Source organism: Anolis carolinensis, chromosome 5 (assembly GCF_035594765.1).
Source record: "Anolis carolinensis isolate JA03-04 chromosome 5, rAnoCar3.1.pri, whole genome shotgun sequence".
Lineage (NCBI taxonomy): Eukaryota > Metazoa > Chordata > Lepidosauria > Squamata > Dactyloidae > Anolis > Anolis carolinensis.
The window spans coordinates 173,386,887-173,407,332 of NC_085845.1; the positions used below are offsets into that span (position 1 = coordinate 173,386,887).

Sequence of the window (20,446 nt, forward strand, 5' to 3'; positions counted from 1 at the left end):
GGTCACAATCAAATTTGTGTGGTAGCCACTATTATTATTATAATGTTTATAATGTTTATTTATACCCCACATTTTATCTCCACAAGGAGACTCAAAGCAGCTTACATTAAAAGCAATTCAATTCAATTTACAATCTACAAATATGAAAATATTAAATATCATTGGTATTAAAAATTCAGTTAAAATCCATAAAGAAATATTTAAAACTAAAAACCATAGCAGCCCTGACTTGATCTTAAAAACCTTCTTCTTTAAAAGTCTGCCTGATTAAAAAGATACTTCAGATCATCATGTTTCAGGGAAGAGAAACATGTCCAAAAGAAAAGAAATCCTTCCATTGTGGACACAAAAGGCAGGGAATTCAGATGAACCTCAATTACTAGACCACCAATAATAAAAGTGTGGCATTTTACAAATAATAATGAAAGAGTGGAAGGCATTTGAAAAGAAACTGCTTCTTTACTGTTACTGTATTGTACTGTAGGGAAATGGGAAATGGGAAGTCACGTATTGCCATCATGATTAGCCACCACTGATAGCATATCTAATCTCCTTTTAAATCTGTCCAGGTTGGCAACCATTGTCTAATCCTCTTTTAAGTCTGACCAAGTTGGCATCCATCATGACTAGTGCCAGCACACACTGCCCTTTTCACATTACTGTATTATTTATTTATTTACTTTATTCCTATCCCAACCTTTCTCTACTCCAGAGGGGACTCAAGGCGGCTTACAAATCTGGCAGAAATTCAATGCCGCACGGGTAAACATTACATCACATCAAAATATAAACAATCTAAACATACGCTATTAAAATACATATCAATCAATTAAACAGATTAAGACCAAATAAAATGCCGAGTCATGATCTCATATCTAAATTGTTTTCCAAAATCCATAGTCCATTATTCAAGCTGTTAAAGTCTCATTCCGTAGTTTCCTATTCACCAAATGCCTGTGAGAAAAGTCAGGTCTTATGTTTCTTTTCTAAAAACTTAAGTGTTTTTCCTAGGCAGACCATCATCATATAGGAAGACCATGACTACATAGGAAGTGAACATGCTTGTTTTAGGCTTTGACAGTCATGAATTAAACACAAGCTTATGAGCTTATTTATGTCCCACGGGTAGGCAATAGTTTGGCCCCTGTATGAATACAAGGTTGGATTAGATCAGTGGTTCTCAACATGTGGGTCCCCAGATGTTTTGGCCTTCAATTCCCATAATTCCTAACAGCTAGTAAACTGGCTGGGATTTCTGGGAGTTGTAAGCCAAAACACCTGGGGACTCACAGGTTTAGAACCACTGGATTAAATAGACCTTTAAAATGATCCAGCATGGCTCCTCTTGTGGTAAGACAACCTACATTCTTCGGAAATATATGTATAATTTTAATACATGGTAGCTACATTTTTATAGTTCATATCAAGCTCTGTAGGGATGCATACATGTCTGAGCTAGTTTTCAAATCATTCCAAAACCTGTAGGGAAACCAGAAGACCCGAAACTAGTTTCCCAAGCTGTCATGAAGATATACATAACTTCACTCATCACATGTCTGAGACCCCCCTAATAACACAGATTCCTGACCTTCTTCATCTACAGAATGGCTTCTCGATAATGAATTCCATTCAGTAAAAAAGAACTGGGAAACAATGATAACATGAGGAAGCTGAACACTAGGGAGAAAACCCCAAAGGGGAATGCATGGGAAAACATGTCAGTTAACACCTTCTATGCAAATAGTATGTGTCACAAACATAAAATGATCCCATTCATTGATATAATACCACCAACTGCCTGGCAAATACAGCCATCCTTCCACATTATCTGGGGTTAGGAGCACAGGAGCTCCGCATTGGAGGATCTTGAGATTCCTAGAAAGATGTTCTCTCTAGAAATTTCTAGATCCTCAGCATGACTGAAGGAATTTAACTGTAGAGTTACACTGGAAGACCTAAAGATTCCTTGAGAGAACATTTAAATCCAATCCTTGAAGAAGGAAGAAAATTGGCAACCTAGGACATGCAGATGTCTGGTGCATATATCATGGTTGGTTGGTTATGATGGTATCTGTTCAATTATCAGGAGTTGTTTTCTTAACATAACCTTTAATTAACCAGGAGAGTTACAATTTGAAAGAGGTTTCAGTGTTCAACTAGGATTCTGGAGATGACGTGTTGAGGGTTATGGAACCACTAGATGACCTTGGACAAATCAAATGGTCTCAGCCTCAGAGGAAGGCAAAGTTCAGATGTCAGGAAGAATTAAATATGCAAAGCTCTGATGTTATAGTGGTGAGAAATTTGAGGACTTGTAGTCCAAAAAAGTAACTTTTCTATTATCTGTTTGTGGTTTAAGCAACTTGTTTGTCTTCTCTCAGTTTTAGCTGGAGAACAGCACAATGAACAGAGTACCTTGAAACTGCATCTTTTTCACTGTCCCAATCAAACTCTCTTAATATGTGTTGCTATATATTAAGAGAGTATGATTGTGTGTGGGATGTGTTGCTGGAACCTCCGATGGCCTAGGGCAGGGGTCCCCAAACTTTTAAAACAGGGGGCCAGTTCACGATCCTTCAGACCGTTGGAGGGCCGGACTATAGTTGGCCACCGAGCAATAATAATAATAACAATAACAACAACAATAAAAAAGAGAGTTGAAAGAGACCCTTTGGGCCATTGAGTCCATTCCCCTTCTGTCTTTGTGCACCGAAAGCACAAGCAAAGCACCCCTGACAAATGGCCACCCAGCCTCAATGTTAATAATAATAATAATAATAATAATAATAATAATAATAATAATAATAATAAAGAGGGTTGGAAGAGACCCTTTGGGCCATTTAGTCCAACCCCCTTCTGCCTTTGTGCAGCAAAAGCACAAGCAAAGCACCCCTGACAGATGGCCACCCAGCCTCAATCTCAATGTTAATAATAATAATAATAATAATAATAATAATAAAGAGGGTTGGAAGAGATCCCTTGGGTAATTTAGCCCAACCCCCTTCTGCCCTTGTGCAGCAAAAGCACAAGCAAAGCACCCCTGACAGACGGCCACCCAGCCTCAATGTTACTAATAATAATAATAATAATAATAATAATAATAATAATAATGATAATAAAGAGGGTTGGAAGAGATCCCTTGGGTCATTTAGCCCAACCCCCTTCTGCCCTTGTGCAGCAAAAGCACAAGCAAAGCACCCCTGACAGACGGCCACCCAGCCTCAATGTTACTAATAATAATAATAATAATAATAATAATGATAATAATAATAATAAAGAGGGTTGGAAGAGATCCCTTGGGTAATTTAGCCCAACCCCCTTCTGCCCTTGTGCAGCAAAAGCACAAGCAAAGCACCCCTGACAGACGGCCACCCAGCCTCAATGTTACTAATAATAATAATAATAATAATAATAATAATAATAATGATAATAAAGAGGGTTGGAAGAGATCCCTTGGGTCATTTAGCCCAACCCCCTTCTGCCCTTGTGCAGCAAAAGCACAAGCAAAGCACCCCTGACAGACGGCCACCCAGCCTCAATGTTACTAATAATAATAATAATAATAATAATAATGATAATAATAATAATAAAGAGGGTTGGAAGAGATCCCTTGGGTCATTTAGCCCAACCCCCTTCTGCCCTTGTGCCGTGGGGGCCAGATAGATGGCTTCGATGGGCCGCATCCGGCCCCCGGGCCTTAGTTTGGGGACCCCTGGCCTAGGGAATAAAAGCCTCGTAACTTGAAGGTTGGGTTGCTGACCTGAAAGTTGCCAGGTTTGAATCCCACCCGGGGAGAGTGTGGATGAGCTCCCTCTATCAGCTCCAGTTCCATGTGGGGACATGAGAGAAGTCCCCCACAAGGATGGTAAAACATCAAAACATCCGGGCGTCCCCTGGGCAACGTCCTTGCAGACAGCCAATTCTCTCACTCCAGAAGCAACTCCGGTTGCTCCTGACACGAAAAAAATGTGTTGCTTTTAGATATAACTTAGAATGTATCTTTTGATCTGGCAAAGGAGTGATTTTTGATATTTTTTTTCTCAAGCTTTGATCCTTTGTTTTCAGAATCAGCGCATACTAAAGTGGTTAATAATGATTCAAAATACCCCTTAAATGTTCCCTGGAAAATCCTCTCTTAAGGTGCCATGTCCTTGTAAGGTCCTGTGTGTCAAGCTTACTATACACTGTGCTCCACTTAACTGTGAAGTGCTTAGTTAGACCATCTGCTAGAAATGAGATTTACGCCCTAGATATTTAACAGCAGCGACTTCTGCTTAATGGGATAGTCATTATGTTACAAGGAGAAGTTTTTCCTCTGCCAAATGCAGTTCTTTTGAGCTTTTTGCTCCAGCAGAGGCTTAGGCCATGTGCTCTTCTAACAGCTGTTTTCTTGGCCTGGGGTAGCGATCACATACATTTAAAAAGTACAATTCCCACAAACATTTGTTGCTCCTAATCAATGCCACATTGTTGTTGCCTGCTGTTGCATTTCTTAGCAAGAACTCACTTGTGTAAAGAAGAGGTGATGGTCTAAATCAACCCCAGGGCGATCCAGCATTCACCACATCATTTTGATCCCAGAATGAGTGGTTAGTGTAGGACCTGAGGACAACTATCTCATATCCCTCATTGTGTCTCTGATACAAAATATAATACAAAAATAACAGCCACTGATGGTCCTAACATTCCCGAATTTACCTAATCCAATCCTTATGTCACTGATGTTAGCAGTCATTGCGACACCATGCAGTAGCAAATGTCATATTGTATATGCTGGGTAAAGAAGTGCTTCCTTTTATCTGGCCTCCTTGGATGACGGTAGGTTCTGGTATTATAATGGAGAGATAAAAGCTCTCATCTACTTCCTTCTGCCAATGCATCTGGCAGTTAGCAAAGGGATCATCAGATACTGTGTGTGCCTACTTGAATTTTGTGCATGTTGCAAATTTTTCAGCTGAAAGAGGATGAGGGTGAATATCATCACAAGTAATTTTCCTTTATAAAATACAGTTCAAGGGCATTCACACACATGATCTCAGGTACCCAAATCAGTATTATTAGTACCAATTACAGAGAGGGAAGAGACTAAAGGCCATTCCCGTTGCCTTTGTTAATCAGAATGAAACTCCATCCAAGCTAGGGATGGCCAACTTGGCTCAACCTCTCTGTGCTGGCTAAAGCTAATGGGAATCACAATCAGAAATGTCAGGACGGTTACATGATTGCTGTATTTCGCAGTAATCACCAAAATGTCCCAAGATGCAGAGCAAAATGTATATAATCGTCCAGTTGTTTACATCAGCTTCCAACTTGGTGCCTTTTGAATAGGGTGCATCTACACTGTAAAACTAATGCAGTTTGACATCACTTTACCTGCCATGGCTCAATGCTATGGAATCAAGTTGTAGTTCTACAAGATTCTTAGACTTCTCTGTCAAAGAGCACTGGTGCTTCCCCAAACTATAAATCATGAGATTCCAGAACATTGAGCCATGGCAGGGAAAGTGATGTCAAATTGTATTAATTCTACAGTGTAGATGCACCCTGTGTCCAGGTTAAAGGAACTTCTGCCTGACACATCTGAAGAGCACTGAGTTGCGGGAGGCTAGCCTACAACATCTATAATAATGGTGTACTCAGTACAATACTATGTTTAGCTATTAATACAAATGGCTCATTCATTTAAAAAGACATCTAAGCCAGGGAGCTTCAGATAGAAGACCTTTCACTGAGCAGAAAATTTAACTAAATGATCTCCAATGTTCCTTTCATCTCTAAAATTCTATAATACTATGGCTGGGGGAGGATAATGGATCTGTAAGCAGATAGATGTACAATGATTATTTACAATATTCATTTATTTCTATATTGTTCACTCAATACCTCTGCATGTGGACATTCTTGGAGCCAAGATAATGATGCTTTTCAAAAACTGGGCCAGTTTTTCCACCCAGGCAATTAATCCAATCACAAGGAAGCAGCAACCATATGCAACCTTCCACAGAAACACTGACAACAGAAGTCATTGAAAGATACTAACTGGGTCACACTAATTTATCCCTTGTCCTTGTCAGAGGACGTTCCCGACTGATGCATTATATTCTCTGGTGCTTTGTTCACACATCATATTTATAAATAGCAACAAGGAAAGGAGGAAGAGGCTCAGTGACCGAGAGACGGCAGGAAACTCTCAAAATAACATTAGAAGTAGGAAAAACCTTGAATTTTTATATGGAGATATGAATCTGAAAATAGTAAGTGCAAAATAATCTGGGTCTGTTAGAGCTAGTTCCTTAGAGTGCATCAATGCTGCAGAATTAATGCTGTTTGACATCACTTTAACTGCCATGGTTTAATGCTATGACATCCTGAGATTTGTATTTGGTAAGGCACTAGCACTCTTTTGCAGAGAAGGGCAAATTGTAAAATTACAGCTCCTATAGTTCCATAGCATTGAGCCATGGCAGTTCAAGTGGTGTCAAACTGCTTTAATTCTACAGTGAAGATGCACCCTATGTGTCATCTAATAACAAGCTGGCCGGTCATATTGACTTGGATCAGATGATCAAACGAGCTATCAAAGCCCTTGTTTAGCATCTCTGATTCTATAAACATGATCCTGTTACAAGATGTTTGCCACTTGATGCCCTGAGGTCCAAAGAAGTGGGATGGATGCCTAAACTAGCTAAAAGCTTGACAATTATACACACAACATCACAGAATTAGGCTCAAATATATATCCATAAAATATAAAGTTAGGGATGAGCTTTGATTTGTACAATATAACCAAAACAGGGGGTTGGTAAGTGGTCTGAAAGCCAGCATCATGCAATGGCTTGAATGTTGGAGCAGGATTGGAATCAGGTTTCGAATCCCTGCTCAGCCATGGAAACCCACTCAGTGCCCATAAGCAAGTCACACTCTCTCAGCATTTCATGGGCAAGGTCAATCCCTCTCTGAGGCCCCTTCTACACTGCCATATAATCCAGATTGTCAAAGTAGATAATCCACAATATCTGCTTTGAACCAGATTATGAGTCTACACTGCTTTATAATCCAGTTCAAAGCAGATCATCTGAATTTTATATAGCAGTGTAGAAGGGGCCTGAGCCAATGTTTTCAAGAAAACCCTGTGGGAGGTCTGCCTTAGGGTCAATGTAAGCATATAGTACAGTCTCACTTATCCAACATAAAAACATATTATGGCATGCAACAACAACAATTAGGTAGTCTATTAAGGAGCTGCGGTTAAGGAGCACCCTTGTGTCAGCTGACCTGAAGGTTGGGTTGCTGACCTGAAGGTTGGCGGTTCGTATCCGCGAGACGGGGTGAGCTCCTGTCTGTCAGCTCTAGCTTACCGGGACATGGGAGAAGCCTCCCAACAGGATGATAACACATCCAGGTGTTCCCTGGGCAACGTCTCTGTAGACAGCCAATTCTCTCACACCAGAAGCAACTTGCAGTATGTTCTCAAGTCGCTTCTAACACGATAAAAAAGGTAGCCTTCTGAACTCTCCACAATTTCCAAGAGAAAAAAATGTTTGGGCTGAAGGCAACACATTGCCCTTTCTCAAATCAGTGTATTAGCAGAAGCTGTAATCACATCTGTGGGAGAACCGTGAAATAGAAACTAGCTTATCATACCAAAACTCTTTCAGTGTCCCTCCACACTGTGCTGCAATCTTAATCTGGTGTTACTGCTAATTAATGGCTGTGGAGTAGAAAGGTGTGGCTGGAGGTACATCTCTACACTGTGGAATGAATGCAGTTTGACGTCACTTTACATGCTATGGCTCAAAGATATGGAATCCTGGGGGTTGTAGATTTACAAGGCCTTCTCTGTCAAAATGAGCTGTTGCTGCAATGAACTACACCTCCCAGGATCCCATAGCATTTAACTATGACAGTTAAAGAGGTGTCGAACTGCATTAATTCTAGTGTAGATAGGACATGGGCAAACTTGGGCCCTACAGGTGTTTTGGATTTCAACTCTCACAATTCCTAACAGCCTGCCGGCCCAAGTTTGCCCATGCCTAGATACACCCTGGGTCCTCCTCTCACCATATACCTGGCAGAAATATTAGGGATCTGTTGTCGAAGGCTTTCATGGCCCAAATCACTGGGTTGCTGTGAGTTTTCTGGGTTGTACAGCCATGTTCCAGAAGCATTCTCTCCTGACATTTCACCCACATCTATGGCAGGCATCCTCAGAGGTTGTCAGGTTTGTTGGAAACTAGGCAAGTTGGGTTTATATATCTGTGGAATAATGTCCAGGGTGGGAGAAATAACTCCTGTCTGTTTGAGGCAAGTATGAATGTTGCAATTGATCACCTTGATTAGCATTGAATACTTGGAAAGCGCTCGACAGACACCATGAGATGCACCATAAGAAGTAGAGTCAACCTTAAGAAATGGGGCTACAAAGTGGAATCCATGACATGCGGGTGTGGAGAAGAGCAAATTACAGACCACCTACTACAATGCAGCCTAAGCCCTGCCACATGCACAGTGGAGGACCTTCTTACAGCAACATCAGTGGCCAGCTACTGGTCAAAGGACGTTTAGTATAATGACAAGATTTTTTTAACTTTGTGTTTTCAAATACATTACAACTTGTACCCTTGGTTCACTTCTGACATGATAAATATAGTACAGTCTCACTTATCCAACATAAATGGGCTGGCAGAACACTGGATAAGCGAATATATTGGATAATAAGGAGGGATTAAGGAAAAGCCTATTAAACATCAAATTAGGTTATAATTTTACAAATTAAGCACCAAAACATTTTAACAACAAATTTGACAGAAAAAGTACAGTGGAGTCTCACTTATCCAACATTCGCTTATCCAATGTTCTGAATTATCCAACGCATTTTTGTAGTCAATGTTTTCAATACATCGTGATATTTTGGTGCTAAATTCGTAAATACAGTAATTACTACGTAGCATTACTGCATAGTGAACTACTTTTTCTGTCAAACATGATGTTTTTGGTGCTTAATTTGTAAAATCATAACCTAATTTGATGTTTAATAGGCTTCTCCTTAATCTCTCCTTATTATCCAACATATTTGCTTATCCAACGTTCTGCTGGCCCATTTATGGTGGATAAGTGAGACTCTACTGTAGTTCAATAATGCCACATAGTAAATTTACGAATTTAGTACCAAAACATCACAATGTATTGAAAAATTTGACTACAAAAACGTTGACTACTAAAAGGCAGACTGCGTTGGATAATCCAGAATGTTGGATAATCCAGAAGGTTAGATAAGCGAGACTCTACTGTAAATATAAATTAGCACTAAATAGTCTTGCAGCTTCAAAGGTTGGCTGCTTCTTGCCTGAGGGAATCCAACAACCTCTGAGGATGCCTGCCAAAGATGTGTGTGAAACGTTGGGAGAGAATGCTTCTGGAAGATGGCCATACAGCCCAGAAAACTTCACAGCAAATTAAAATTAAGGATTCTGGGAGCTGACATCCATAACACCTGAAGGACCAATGCTGTAATACAATATCTCACTTTAGGGCAGCCTCATAAGCAGGAATATCTTGTTTCTCTCTTCTTAGCCAATCATGGGCAAACTTGGGCCCTCCAGGTGTTTTGGACTTCAACTCCCACAATTCCTAACAGCCTCAGGCCCCTTCCTTTCCCCCCTTAGCCGCTTAAGCTGTTATGAATGGTGGGAGTTGAAGTCCAAAACACCTGGTGGGCCCAAGTTTGCCCATGCCTGCTCTTAGCAGTGTTTTCCCAAACTCTAAAGGACTTCAACTCCCAGAAGTCTCAGGTGCTCAGTCCAATGATGAAGGATTCTGGGAACTGGAGTCTAAAACACCTAAAAGACCGAAGCTTGGGCACAGTCTCTAGCTAGGGCTGCCCCTTTCCTACTCCTTCTTCTTTTGAGGCCCTCTCAGAGGAGCAAGCGCTTGCCGAAGAGGCTGCCCCCAGAGCCGGCCGCTCCGCCTAGGCGAGCCCGGGGTTTCCGTTGAGGCCTAGAGGGGTGGTTCTACTCACAGCAAGTCGGGCCGGTGGCGGTGGAGGATGGCACAGAAGGCGAGCCCGTCGCGGAAGGAGCTGCTGAGGTCCCGGACCTCGACGCCGGGGTAGCCCTCGCACTGGCGGCGGCACCAGGCCTGCAGGGCGCTGCGCGGGCCCGACATGGGCTCAAGCCTCCCGGGCGCCTCTCCTGGCTCTCCTCCTCTCCTCTCCTCTCTTCGCCTCGCCGCTACTCCCAGAGGGAGGCTCCTTCTCCTCCCGCCCAGGAAGGGCGCCGCGGGGCTCTGCTCGGACCTGTCCCGCCGGCGGGCACGGAGCCTCCCTCTCCGCCCATCACCACCAGCAGCCTCGGCGGCGGCGGAGAAGCGCTCCTCTGCGGAGGCTTAGTCATGGAGCGGGAGGCCAAGGGGAGGAAGGAGGAGAGCAGCCGCCCGCCGCCTGAGCCAGGCGCGAACGAGGGAGGGGGCGCAGGGCCGGCTTCGTTTCATTGCGGTTTGTTTATTTTTATATCCATGTGTATATGCATTTGCCTTGTCGTTAAACACTAAATAAAGGGGCGTGTATACAATACACATACACATCTACACATATGAGTTCTGTGTGGGAAGTTTGGCATTGATTGTAGGTCAATGGTTCCCAACCTTTTTTTGACCAAGGGCCACTTTAACCAGGGCCCACTGTGACCAGAGATTACTTGAACAGGGACCACTTTGACTAGGGACCACTTGACCAGGGACCACTTTGACCAGAGACCTCTTTGACCAGATACCACTTGAACAGGGCCCACTTTGACCAGGGGTCACTTGACCAAGGACCACTTTGACCAGGGACCACTTGAACAGGGCCCACTTTGACCAGAGGCCATTTTCACCAGAGACCACTTGAACAAGAACCACTTAGACCAGGGACCACTTTGACCAGGGCACTTGAACAGGGACTGCTTTGACCAGGGACTACTTTGACCAAGGACCACTTTGACCAGGGCCTGCATTGACCAGGGCCCACTTGACCAAGGACCAGTTTGACCAGGCCTCACTTTGACCAGGGCCCACTTGACCAAGGACCAGTTTGACCAGGGCCTGCATTGACCTGGGCCCACTTGACCAAGGACCACTTTGACCAGGCCTCACTTTGACCAGGTCCCACTTGACCAAGGACCACTTTGACCTGAGACCACTCTCAAACATTTGTACCAAAAGGGTTACGTTTTTGGTCAACTTTAGATTAGGTTTGGTTATTTGGGGTGCTGATTCAGAAAATTGCATTGGATAGACCACATCAGCTCTAGTTTCTGATACAGAACATATGCCATCCAGTAGTTGTCATCTGCTCCCCCACAGAAAAACATATTTAATAATCTACACCTGATGTGGTCTATCCAATGCAGTGGTCAGCTCTGAGGAAAGGAGCGGGGAAAAAATTAATAAAATAAATACTCCATAAATGAAACACCTGGGATTTGTAGTTGGGTGAGGCACCAGCACACTTTGTTTAAAGACCTTGTACAATTACACCTCCCAGGATTGTGAAGCAAGGAGCCATGGCAGTTAAATCAGAACCATACAGCATTAATTCTACAGTTGTTGCTATCATTAGCTGTCATCCAGTTGACATGTGGGTCTAACTAGTAAAGGGATGTTCAGGCCATGTACTGCACTTATGGCAACCCCATTCATGTAGGGCCTCCAAGTTACACTGTTATCAGCCCAAGTCCTGCAGACACAGGGCTGTGGCTCCCTTGATTGAGTCTATCCATCTACCATGTGGCCATCCCTTCTTCCCATTGCCTTCTACTTTGCCAGATATTACTGCCTTTTCTAGTGAGCCATGTCTTCTCATGATATGGCCAAAGAAGGACAGCCCCAGTAGAGTCATTTTGGCACCTATCACTGGTTAAGGGGGAGCAAGGCAGTCTGCTATTGCTTTCATATCCTGAAAGACCTAACTGGCCATAGGATGCATTGCAGCAGAACTGTTCTTTTCATTCTATTTCTATGGCACCATTACTGTGCTTTTGCTGTGTGTGTTCAAGTTATTTCCAAACTTAAGGTGACTCTATCTTAGGGTTTTTCTGAAAAAGGTTTGTTCCGAAGAGGCTTGTCATTGCCGTCTTCTGAGGCTGAGAGAGAGTGACTTACTTAAGGTCAGAGGATTTCATGGCTGAGTATGAATTTGAAACCTGGTCTCCAGCGTCCAGTGCTTAAACCACTGCACAATGTGACACTTTTCAAGTACAATAAAAGTGTCCTGCCCTCAGGCTTGGAATCATATTTAGACATGACATTAGAGGGCCTAAGCAACCTGCCTCTTCTTTTTTCCTTCCAATACATGGGAAAATGCTTCATCAGATCCAACATGAGATGTTGGTGTACATAACTCTTACAGTCACTTCCAACTATAGTGAGCCCTTGGTACCTGTTAGGGTTTGGTTCCAGGACCTTCCATGGATATCAAAATTCATGATTGCTCAAGTCCCCTTATATACTGGCATAGTAAAATAGTATTCCTTATATAATGTGTTAAAATCAAGGTTTGCTTTTTGGAATTTAAAAAATGTTGAATCTGTGGATATGGAAGGACAATTGTATATGACTGTATTCTTTACCTGAGATCTATATTAATTCCTACTCAAAACCTTTTCTCTTGCCGCAATGTGTGGTTAGCATTTCACCCTTTGTTCACACACATACCCAGGTCCTGACCAAGAAATGCAAATAATTGGCAAGCCTTTGGAATCTATTTCGTTTTATTAGAACTAACTGTATTACTGTATAATCATTTCACAAACGTGATAACTGCATACCTGTTAGACGACTTGTGTTGTGTAGCAGTTGCCTGGCAACTGGTGTGTTTACCAGTCATCAGTGCGGAAAGGTAGGAAAGTAGCTGACAGAAACATGGAGGATGGGCTGTGTCACAATTAACAGTGTTAAACTATAACACATTAATTTGAGAGGTAACAAGGCCATATCAGTATTAGTTTTCTTTAAATTTCATACATGTTAATTTTTTTACTTTATAGTTTATTCAGTAAAATTTACAGATTAGTTCAAAAATATTGTTTTGTGAAGTTGTATAGTGCAATGAAGGAGTCAGTGTGGTATAGCAGTTTGAATGTTGGTACTATGGGTATAGTGTTCCCTCCCTACTTTATGGTTCACTTTTTGCTCCCTCACTGCTTTGTGTTTTTTTTCTGAGAGGTGCGCATGCGCAAAAGGTGCCAGTTTCCCCAAGCCACTCTAGATGCCAATGAGAGGGAGGGCGCATGCACAAAAGGGAAACTGGCAGGCGCCGGAGAGGAAGAAGCGCAGGAAGAAGGTATGCAAAGGGGAGAAACTACTAATATAATGTATAAATATTTAAATAAATATAGTGCTCCTGTGGTCGAACCCTAGCTCGATTTCACTCCTACTTTGTGGAATTTCACTTATTGCAGGTAGTCCTGGACCATAACCCCTGCAATAAGTGAGGGAACACTGTACATCTACACTGTAGAATTAATACAGCTTGACACCACTTTAACTGGCATGGCTGAATGCTATGGAATCCTGGGAGTTGTCGCTTGGTGAAACTTCCATGATTCCACAGTATTAAGCCATGGAAGTGAAAGTGTTGTCAAACTGCATTAATTCTACAGTGTAGAGGCACCCTTTGACTATAGAGACCAGGATTTGAATCCCCATTCGGCCATGAAAACCCACTGGGTGACCCTAGGCAAGTCACATCCTCTCAGCCTCAGAAAATCCTGTGATGAGGCCACCACGGATCAGAAACAACTTGAAGGTACACAACAACAACTAGAGGGATGAAGCAAGTATGGTGGCTCATTGTTTTCCTAACTGAAGATGAAAGGATAATGTATTTGCTCTTTTGACATGACTGGGTGCCAATGAATAACTACATAGCTTTGAATTTGAAAGTGCTGAGAAGTTACATGGATGGCATTACACAATTGGTTTCTGTCCCTTTAAGTGTGCGATACAGCTGCTAATCCATCAGGTCCCTGAAAAGGACAAACTGAACCCAAATAATGCTTCAACCAACTCACCTCTCTCTGCCTTTACATATCCGTGCGAAACTTGTGGCCCTTTATGTTCTTGGACTGTAACTCCCATGAACCTAGAACCAAAGGTGCAGAAATTATTTAGCTTCATTATAGAATGCAAACGGCAGAACTGGCTCCAAACAGTCTCTCCTTACTCTTTTACTGGAGCCTCATCTATCCATTTTCTGAAGGCATTGAAGGATTTTAGATATTGAGAAACATTAATATATTTGCCATGGGTCCTGGATCACCAAGGCAGCCAACACAATATTACACAAGGTATACCGTAAGTATGTATGAACATACATATTACTATAGTTTCCCTTTCACAATTCTTAAGTGGAAAAAACCCCAAACATTTGCCATGCTGTTTAGATTGCTATGCATTGAGTAAAGAGAACTGCCAGGCCACTTGTTGCTATATAGATGCTGATGAGGCTGAAAAAATTAAACAGACAAGCACTCCCATAAAATTACTGTACCAATTCAGTGGTTTTGGAATGCACACCTTGTCCGTTCAAGACGTCTCCCAGGAACCTCACACAAATACCGGTTAAACCAGAGAGACTGGAAAGAGGAGTTATACAAAGTGGGTGTGTGCTTCAGTAGCACTGTTCTATGTGCGACTTAAGGCAAATCCATGAATTTCATAGGGTTTTCTTAGGTAAGGAATACTCAGTGGTGGTTTTGATACTTCTTCTGTCTGAAATAGAGACTTAAAGCATCTGGAATTCTTTGGCAGTTTCTTTTCCAAGTATTAACCAGGGCTGATCCTGCTTAGCTTTCAAGATCAGACAGGATCTGGTGTCTTTAGGATATTTGGGCCCTATGGTTCCACTAATGCTGGTCCAAGATGCCAAGCTCATGTGTGTATAGAAATCCCCTATTAATGCTGCAACTAATAACCCTTGTAATAAGCAATGAACTATAGAAAGCAGCAGTGCTTTCTAAAACCAGCATATACAATTAAGCCATTGTGGTCTCTGAAGTTGAAAGGGCAGGGCTGGGTGAAGAGTAAGGCTGGAAGCTGGGCAAGTCAAACTATGACATCGTTCTTCCAAGGCTTTCTGCAGGCACTATGCCTGAACCAGCCAAAAGATTTTCCCTTCGTTTTGGTTAGAGCGCCGTGCCTCGTATGTTATTGAACAGTTTGTGGCTTCCTGGAATCAAGCACTAGGTTTACTTACTCCAGTCCTTCTACAGAAGGCTCCTTCTTCTCTTTCCCTGTGTAAATCTTTGCAGAGAACAGAACGTATTGATAGCATTGCTTGGCATAGACTCTCCTGAGCGCATGTTCCTTAGTAACACCTATATTTGTGGCCCATTCATGAGTTATATTGTTTAAACAAACCAGGCCTGCAATATTACATCAATTAATGGGTTGGATTAATAACTTTGGGGGGTGGGGGAAGTTTGGTGAGCTAAATGATGGCAACGTAAATAATCAGACACTACATTTTAAGAATGTTAGAAATACAGTATTTAGGCACCAAGTGTGTTAATGAAACTTGTTCTAGAAACTGTAGACAGCAAAAATAATCTTTGAGGCAGTATTATGTCCTATGAGGAATAGACATGCACCCTATAAATTAGAATATAGAGAAAATGTTTTTTTTTAAATCTATATATGTATTGAAGAGAGAGGAGCCTCTGGTGGCTCAGTGTGTTAAAGCACTGAGCTGCTGAACTTGGAGACCGAAAGGTCCCAGGTTCAAATCCAGGGAGCGGAGTGAGCGCCCGCTGTTAGCTCCAGCTTCTGCCAACCTAGCAGTTTGAAAACATGCAAATGCGAGTAGATCAATAGGTACTGCTCCGGAGGGAAAGGTAACGGCGTTCCATGCAGTCATGCCAGCCACATGACCTTGGAGGTGTCTACAGACAACACCGGCTCTTCGGCTTAGAAATGGAGATGAGCACCAAAACCCAGAGTCAGATACGACTGGACTTAACATCAGGGGAAACCTTTGACTTTTTATTGAAGAGAGAATATTTGTTATTGCATGCTTTCAAGTGGTTTCTGATTCATGGAGAACCTATGTTTGGATTTTCTCAGAAAGGACGTGATATTGTCTTCTTCTGAAGCCAAGAGAGTGTAACTTGGCAAAGCTCTCCCAGTGGGTTTCTGTGGCTAAGTGGAATTTTGAACGCTTGTCTCTTAAAGTCCTATTCCAACACTCACAACACAATATCACACCGGCTCTTCTAACAAAATGCGCAACATGTAAAAGAAACCATATCTTTCAAAAGCAATTTTAAAATTGTTTCACTGGAACTAATATAATAAATTAAACTTTTCTCAATTGTAAGGAAAGCCACAACATAACACAACTGCAACTCTATTTGCCCCCAACCATTGGCAATGCTGGCTAAAGATAATAGGAATTGCAGTTCAACAACACCTGGAGGGATGGATTCTGTCTTTCTCTGTGAGCTAGGCAATAACCAAGAAGATGAGACAAAGTGCTCATAGATATGCACATTCTTAATGAGATGCATAAAAATCCATGAAAGCACAGAACCAGAGGGGAAGAAAGGGCAGACAGCAATAGCATGTCTTGTGTGAATTGCATCACCTCTTTCCATACTGATGCAAAACAGATGGTTCAAAACACATACTGTACAACCAGCTGCTGCTCTGCACATTTAACCTCTGAGTAATATGAGAGAAACTTCGCCTCACAGGACTTTTATCTCCGATCCCAGGCCCATTATATATCCCCTTGGGTTTACTCTCCAGACAAGATGAGTAATTGATAACATAGCCTGGCCTCTCTTTGGGTGCCTCTGTATTTTGGATAGAACCCCACCCTCAAAGGAATCAGATAACAAACATTTCTAGAGAAGTCAAAAGAAAACAGCAAAGCTTTACGGATCCACTCCTCCTTAATCTATATGTGCTGCTGTAATATGTTGATAGAGTTATGGTGACTCATTGCATATTTCAAAATTACCAGGTTGAAGATTCCAACAAGACAAGACACTTCTGAGATTATAGGGTAGAAATAAAAGTGTAGGAATACGATTTCATGGTCATGCAGCAAGTCAGTGGCAAAGTCAAAGCTGAAAGTTCTAATTCAAGCTTTCTTGGCTTAGATCAATGTTGCAATGTGCAGCTCGGCAGAAGTTATTGGGCTTCAGTTCCCATCCTCTCTGACTATAGACTATATTGTCTCTGGTTACTAGTCACTGGAATCCAGCAATATATGGATAGCCGCACAGCCGCTACAAACTTCTGATTTGAACTGAGTGTATGACATGTTATAATGAGCAGAAACCCCCTCCTTTAATTTATGAAAGCAAGATTTTAGCTTGATTTTATACAATTGTAAAAAATGTACAAACGTAAAGAGCACTCATTAATGTTTTACAGAAAAAGCAAAACCTAGGGCTGGCCTTAGCATCCAGAAGAATGTTGGGTACACCTCACATTATCACCTCATGGCACGAGGGAGATTAACTCATGCAACAACCTGTGTAATTAATATACATTATAATACGTACTGCAATCCTCATCTCATTCCTTCTCAACTGTTTGTATGCATACTAAACAGGTGCTAAATATTGTCTGCCAATATACTGATCTAGGCCACTTGAAAGGAATGTAATTTATCTTTACTTTCTAGAGTATCCTACTTGAAGTCATCACTGTTTACTTTTTGCCTTTCTTTTGTGGCAAAATTCTTTTAATTCAATTAATTAATCAAGGTGACTCACAACCATTTAAGAACACAATGTAACTTTTTAAAAATCCTATTCATCCAAAAGTTACAACACAGTTAAACCAAAATTAAATTTAAATAAGAACAAGTTAAACATACAAGGTAAAAGCAATATTTAGATACACACTTAACCTTGCAAATGCACTCTTAGCCATCAGTAAAACTTGGGCATTCAGGTTCTGATCTGAGTCCAGAACTATACTCTGGTTTTGAACCTGAAATTTCAGTGAGAATGTAACTCCATCCAGCAAAGTCTGAATCCCTGTTCCCTGACTTGTCTTCTGACCGAAAAGGAACATGTTTGTCTTGTCTGTACTAAATTTTCATTAATTTATCCCTATCCAATTCATTACAGAGAGCAGACACTGGTTTAGGAGCAACAATCTCCTTGGAAATGGATGGAAAAGACTGATAGAATAGAGTGACATCAACTTAGTATTGGCACACAACCCCATCTCAGATCACCTCTCTCAAAAATTTAATGTAGACTAGTGGTTCTCAACCTGTGGGTCCCCAGATGTTTTGGCCTTCCAGAAATCCTAACAGCTGGTAAACTGGCTGGGATTTTTGGGATTTGCAGGCCAAAACACCTGGGGACTAACATGTTGAAAACCACTGATGTAGACATTAAAAAGCATTAGGGGGGAGGGCAAGAATTGAAGGACTTTACAGACTAATACCTATAGCAGTGGTTCTCAACCTGTGGGTCCCCAAGTGTTTTGGCCTACAATTCCCAGAAATCTCAGCCGATTTACCAGCTGTTAGGATTTCTGGGAGTTGAAGGTCAAAACATCTGAGGGCCCACAGGTTGAGAACCACTGGTCTATAGGATCAAACAGAATCCTGAGTTTGCCCCTCCAGGAAGGACTGCCAAGGACTGCAGAACAGTGCGTCCAAGTCTCATCCTAAAAAGATGGCTCAGAAGGATAATAATAATAATAATAATAAAATAATAATAATAATTTTTTTTTTTTTTTGGCTAAGATGGCGGAGAGGTAGCAGGAACTATACAGCAGCTCGGTAAGAGAAAACATAATCCAAGTTAATCCTCCCATCTGAGTCCACCCTTGCTAGCTAGAGCTCTTGTTTGGTCATCCAGGGTCTTGGAGGAGGCCTTGGGGGCTAATTCGCGTGGCTCAGCAGGAAGAAAGGGGAAAGAGAAGATCGGGAGAGAAGAGGTAGAGGGCTACTGCAGCCGCCATTACAACAGGGCTGGAACGCTCTCCCTCATTCTGCCTCTCTATACTAAACAACTGCTGCTGCTGTTGCTGCTGTTTGGAACTGACTTTTCTGTCACTAGGGCCACTGCTGGTCTCTAACCTCTCCATCGCTAACGACCAGCTTGGGAGGAGGGTTTACACTGCTCCCGCTGCTTTGAATTCTTCGGAGCCGATCATTGCTCTGCAGCTGGCCGCTGTGTTGCCTAACACTGCCTACCTGTTTGACTCGTGACAGCGAGCTTTCTTCCCGAGGCGGCTCTCCATCTGGGACTGGGACTGGCTGTTTCCGAAGCCATTAACACCCAATTATCAGTGCTAGCTGCTTCAAAGGCTCAAAGGCTGCAGAGACTTCTACTTCTGCTGCTGCTGTTGTTAGAGACCTTCCCCCCTGGAGGCCTTCTTGTTATTGCAGCTGCTATTCACCATCCGCTGGGGTTTCCTACATTGCCTATCCTCCTAAAGGACACAGGAAGCAGCGCTGTGGAGTGTACCATCTTGCTCCTTGGGACTTGCCTGGGCTTGGCCGACCTCTCCATCTGCCCCTGCCCTGTTGGAATCAACAGCTAGGGCCAGTGCCGCGTGACGAAGGGTTTTCCTGTACCTGACACCATCAAGCCTTTTCTTTTTCTTTTTTCTTTCTTTCTTTTTTATTTTATTTTATTTTATTTTATTTTTTATTTATTTTATTTTTTAATTAGAGAGTTTAATTTTACTGGTTGAGACTGAATCAATGAGGAAGTTCTAGATAGGAATAGCTTGGATCATTTCTTCAGTGCTGCAGCCTGCCATCTATTTTATTTTATTTCTTTTTATTTTATTATTATTATTATTATTTTTAATTTTTTTTCCTCTTTTTCTTTTGAGTGTGTATATGTGTGTGTGTGTATTATAGATAGGAGTGAGAAAGTTTTTATCTAATTTCAGGGAGACTCTGATAGGAAGCAGGTTTGAGAACCTGGTACTTAGGTCATAGGAAGTGATCACATAGGATTCGAGAGTTCTTGAGTTTTATTGATTGGTAAATTGATGGTCCCAGAATGTGAATGAAGGTATGTGTATGTTGGACGAGATACTGTTGAGCTGAAAGAGATAGTAGAAACGAGGGGTAATTTTGAAAGATTAGAGAGGTATATTATAGGAAGGTTTTTGAAAGGTAATAGGAATGAGTTGGCAGGAAACATCGAGGGAAAACGAACTCTTTTTCCTATGTGATCTACTGGGAAAATCGTTCAGTACTGTTTTACAACAGTTGGAGACACTGAACAAGAAAATTGACCATCTTTTCAAAGGAATTTCCCTAATGGTGAAGAATCCTTCTCCTATAGACATTATACAAACTGTACCAACCAGCTTTATTAATATTAATGAGGAATTAAATGCTCTGGAAAGCCAGGGAAGAAAAAAGCTAGAGGAGCAGAAGGAAGGCAATAGGTCAGGCTTGGAAGGGGCCAGGGATGGGGTG

General features: G+C 42.0%; 1 protein-coding gene and 1 long non-coding RNA gene across 3 annotated transcripts in view; one reads left to right on the forward strand and one right to left on the reverse strand.

The window, feature by feature from the left end:
- Window positions 1-15,714, reverse strand: part of micall1 (MICAL like 1) — a 44,768-nt gene extending 29,054 nt beyond the window's left edge. The window contains exon 1 of one of the 2 annotated variants that reach the window (XM_062982962.1): window positions 14,049-15,714. Coding sequence is in view for 1 of the 2 variants with exons in the window: in XM_008120301.3 (XP_008118508.1) it covers window positions 10,019-10,164 (146 nt within the window). In the remaining variant the exon portion in view is untranslated. Of the gene's footprint in view, window positions 1-10,018; window positions 10,370-14,048 lie in introns of those variants that run through there. The other variant, XM_008120301.3, reaches the window with a different exon arrangement.
- LOC134299629 (uncharacterized) overlaps window positions 10,558-20,446 on the forward strand; it is a 28,761-nt gene continuing 18,872 nt past the window's right edge. The window contains exon 1 of the long non-coding RNA XR_010006861.1: window positions 10,558-13,318. This is a non-coding gene — a long non-coding RNA (uncharacterized LOC134299629). The remainder of the gene's footprint in view (window positions 13,319-20,446) is intronic.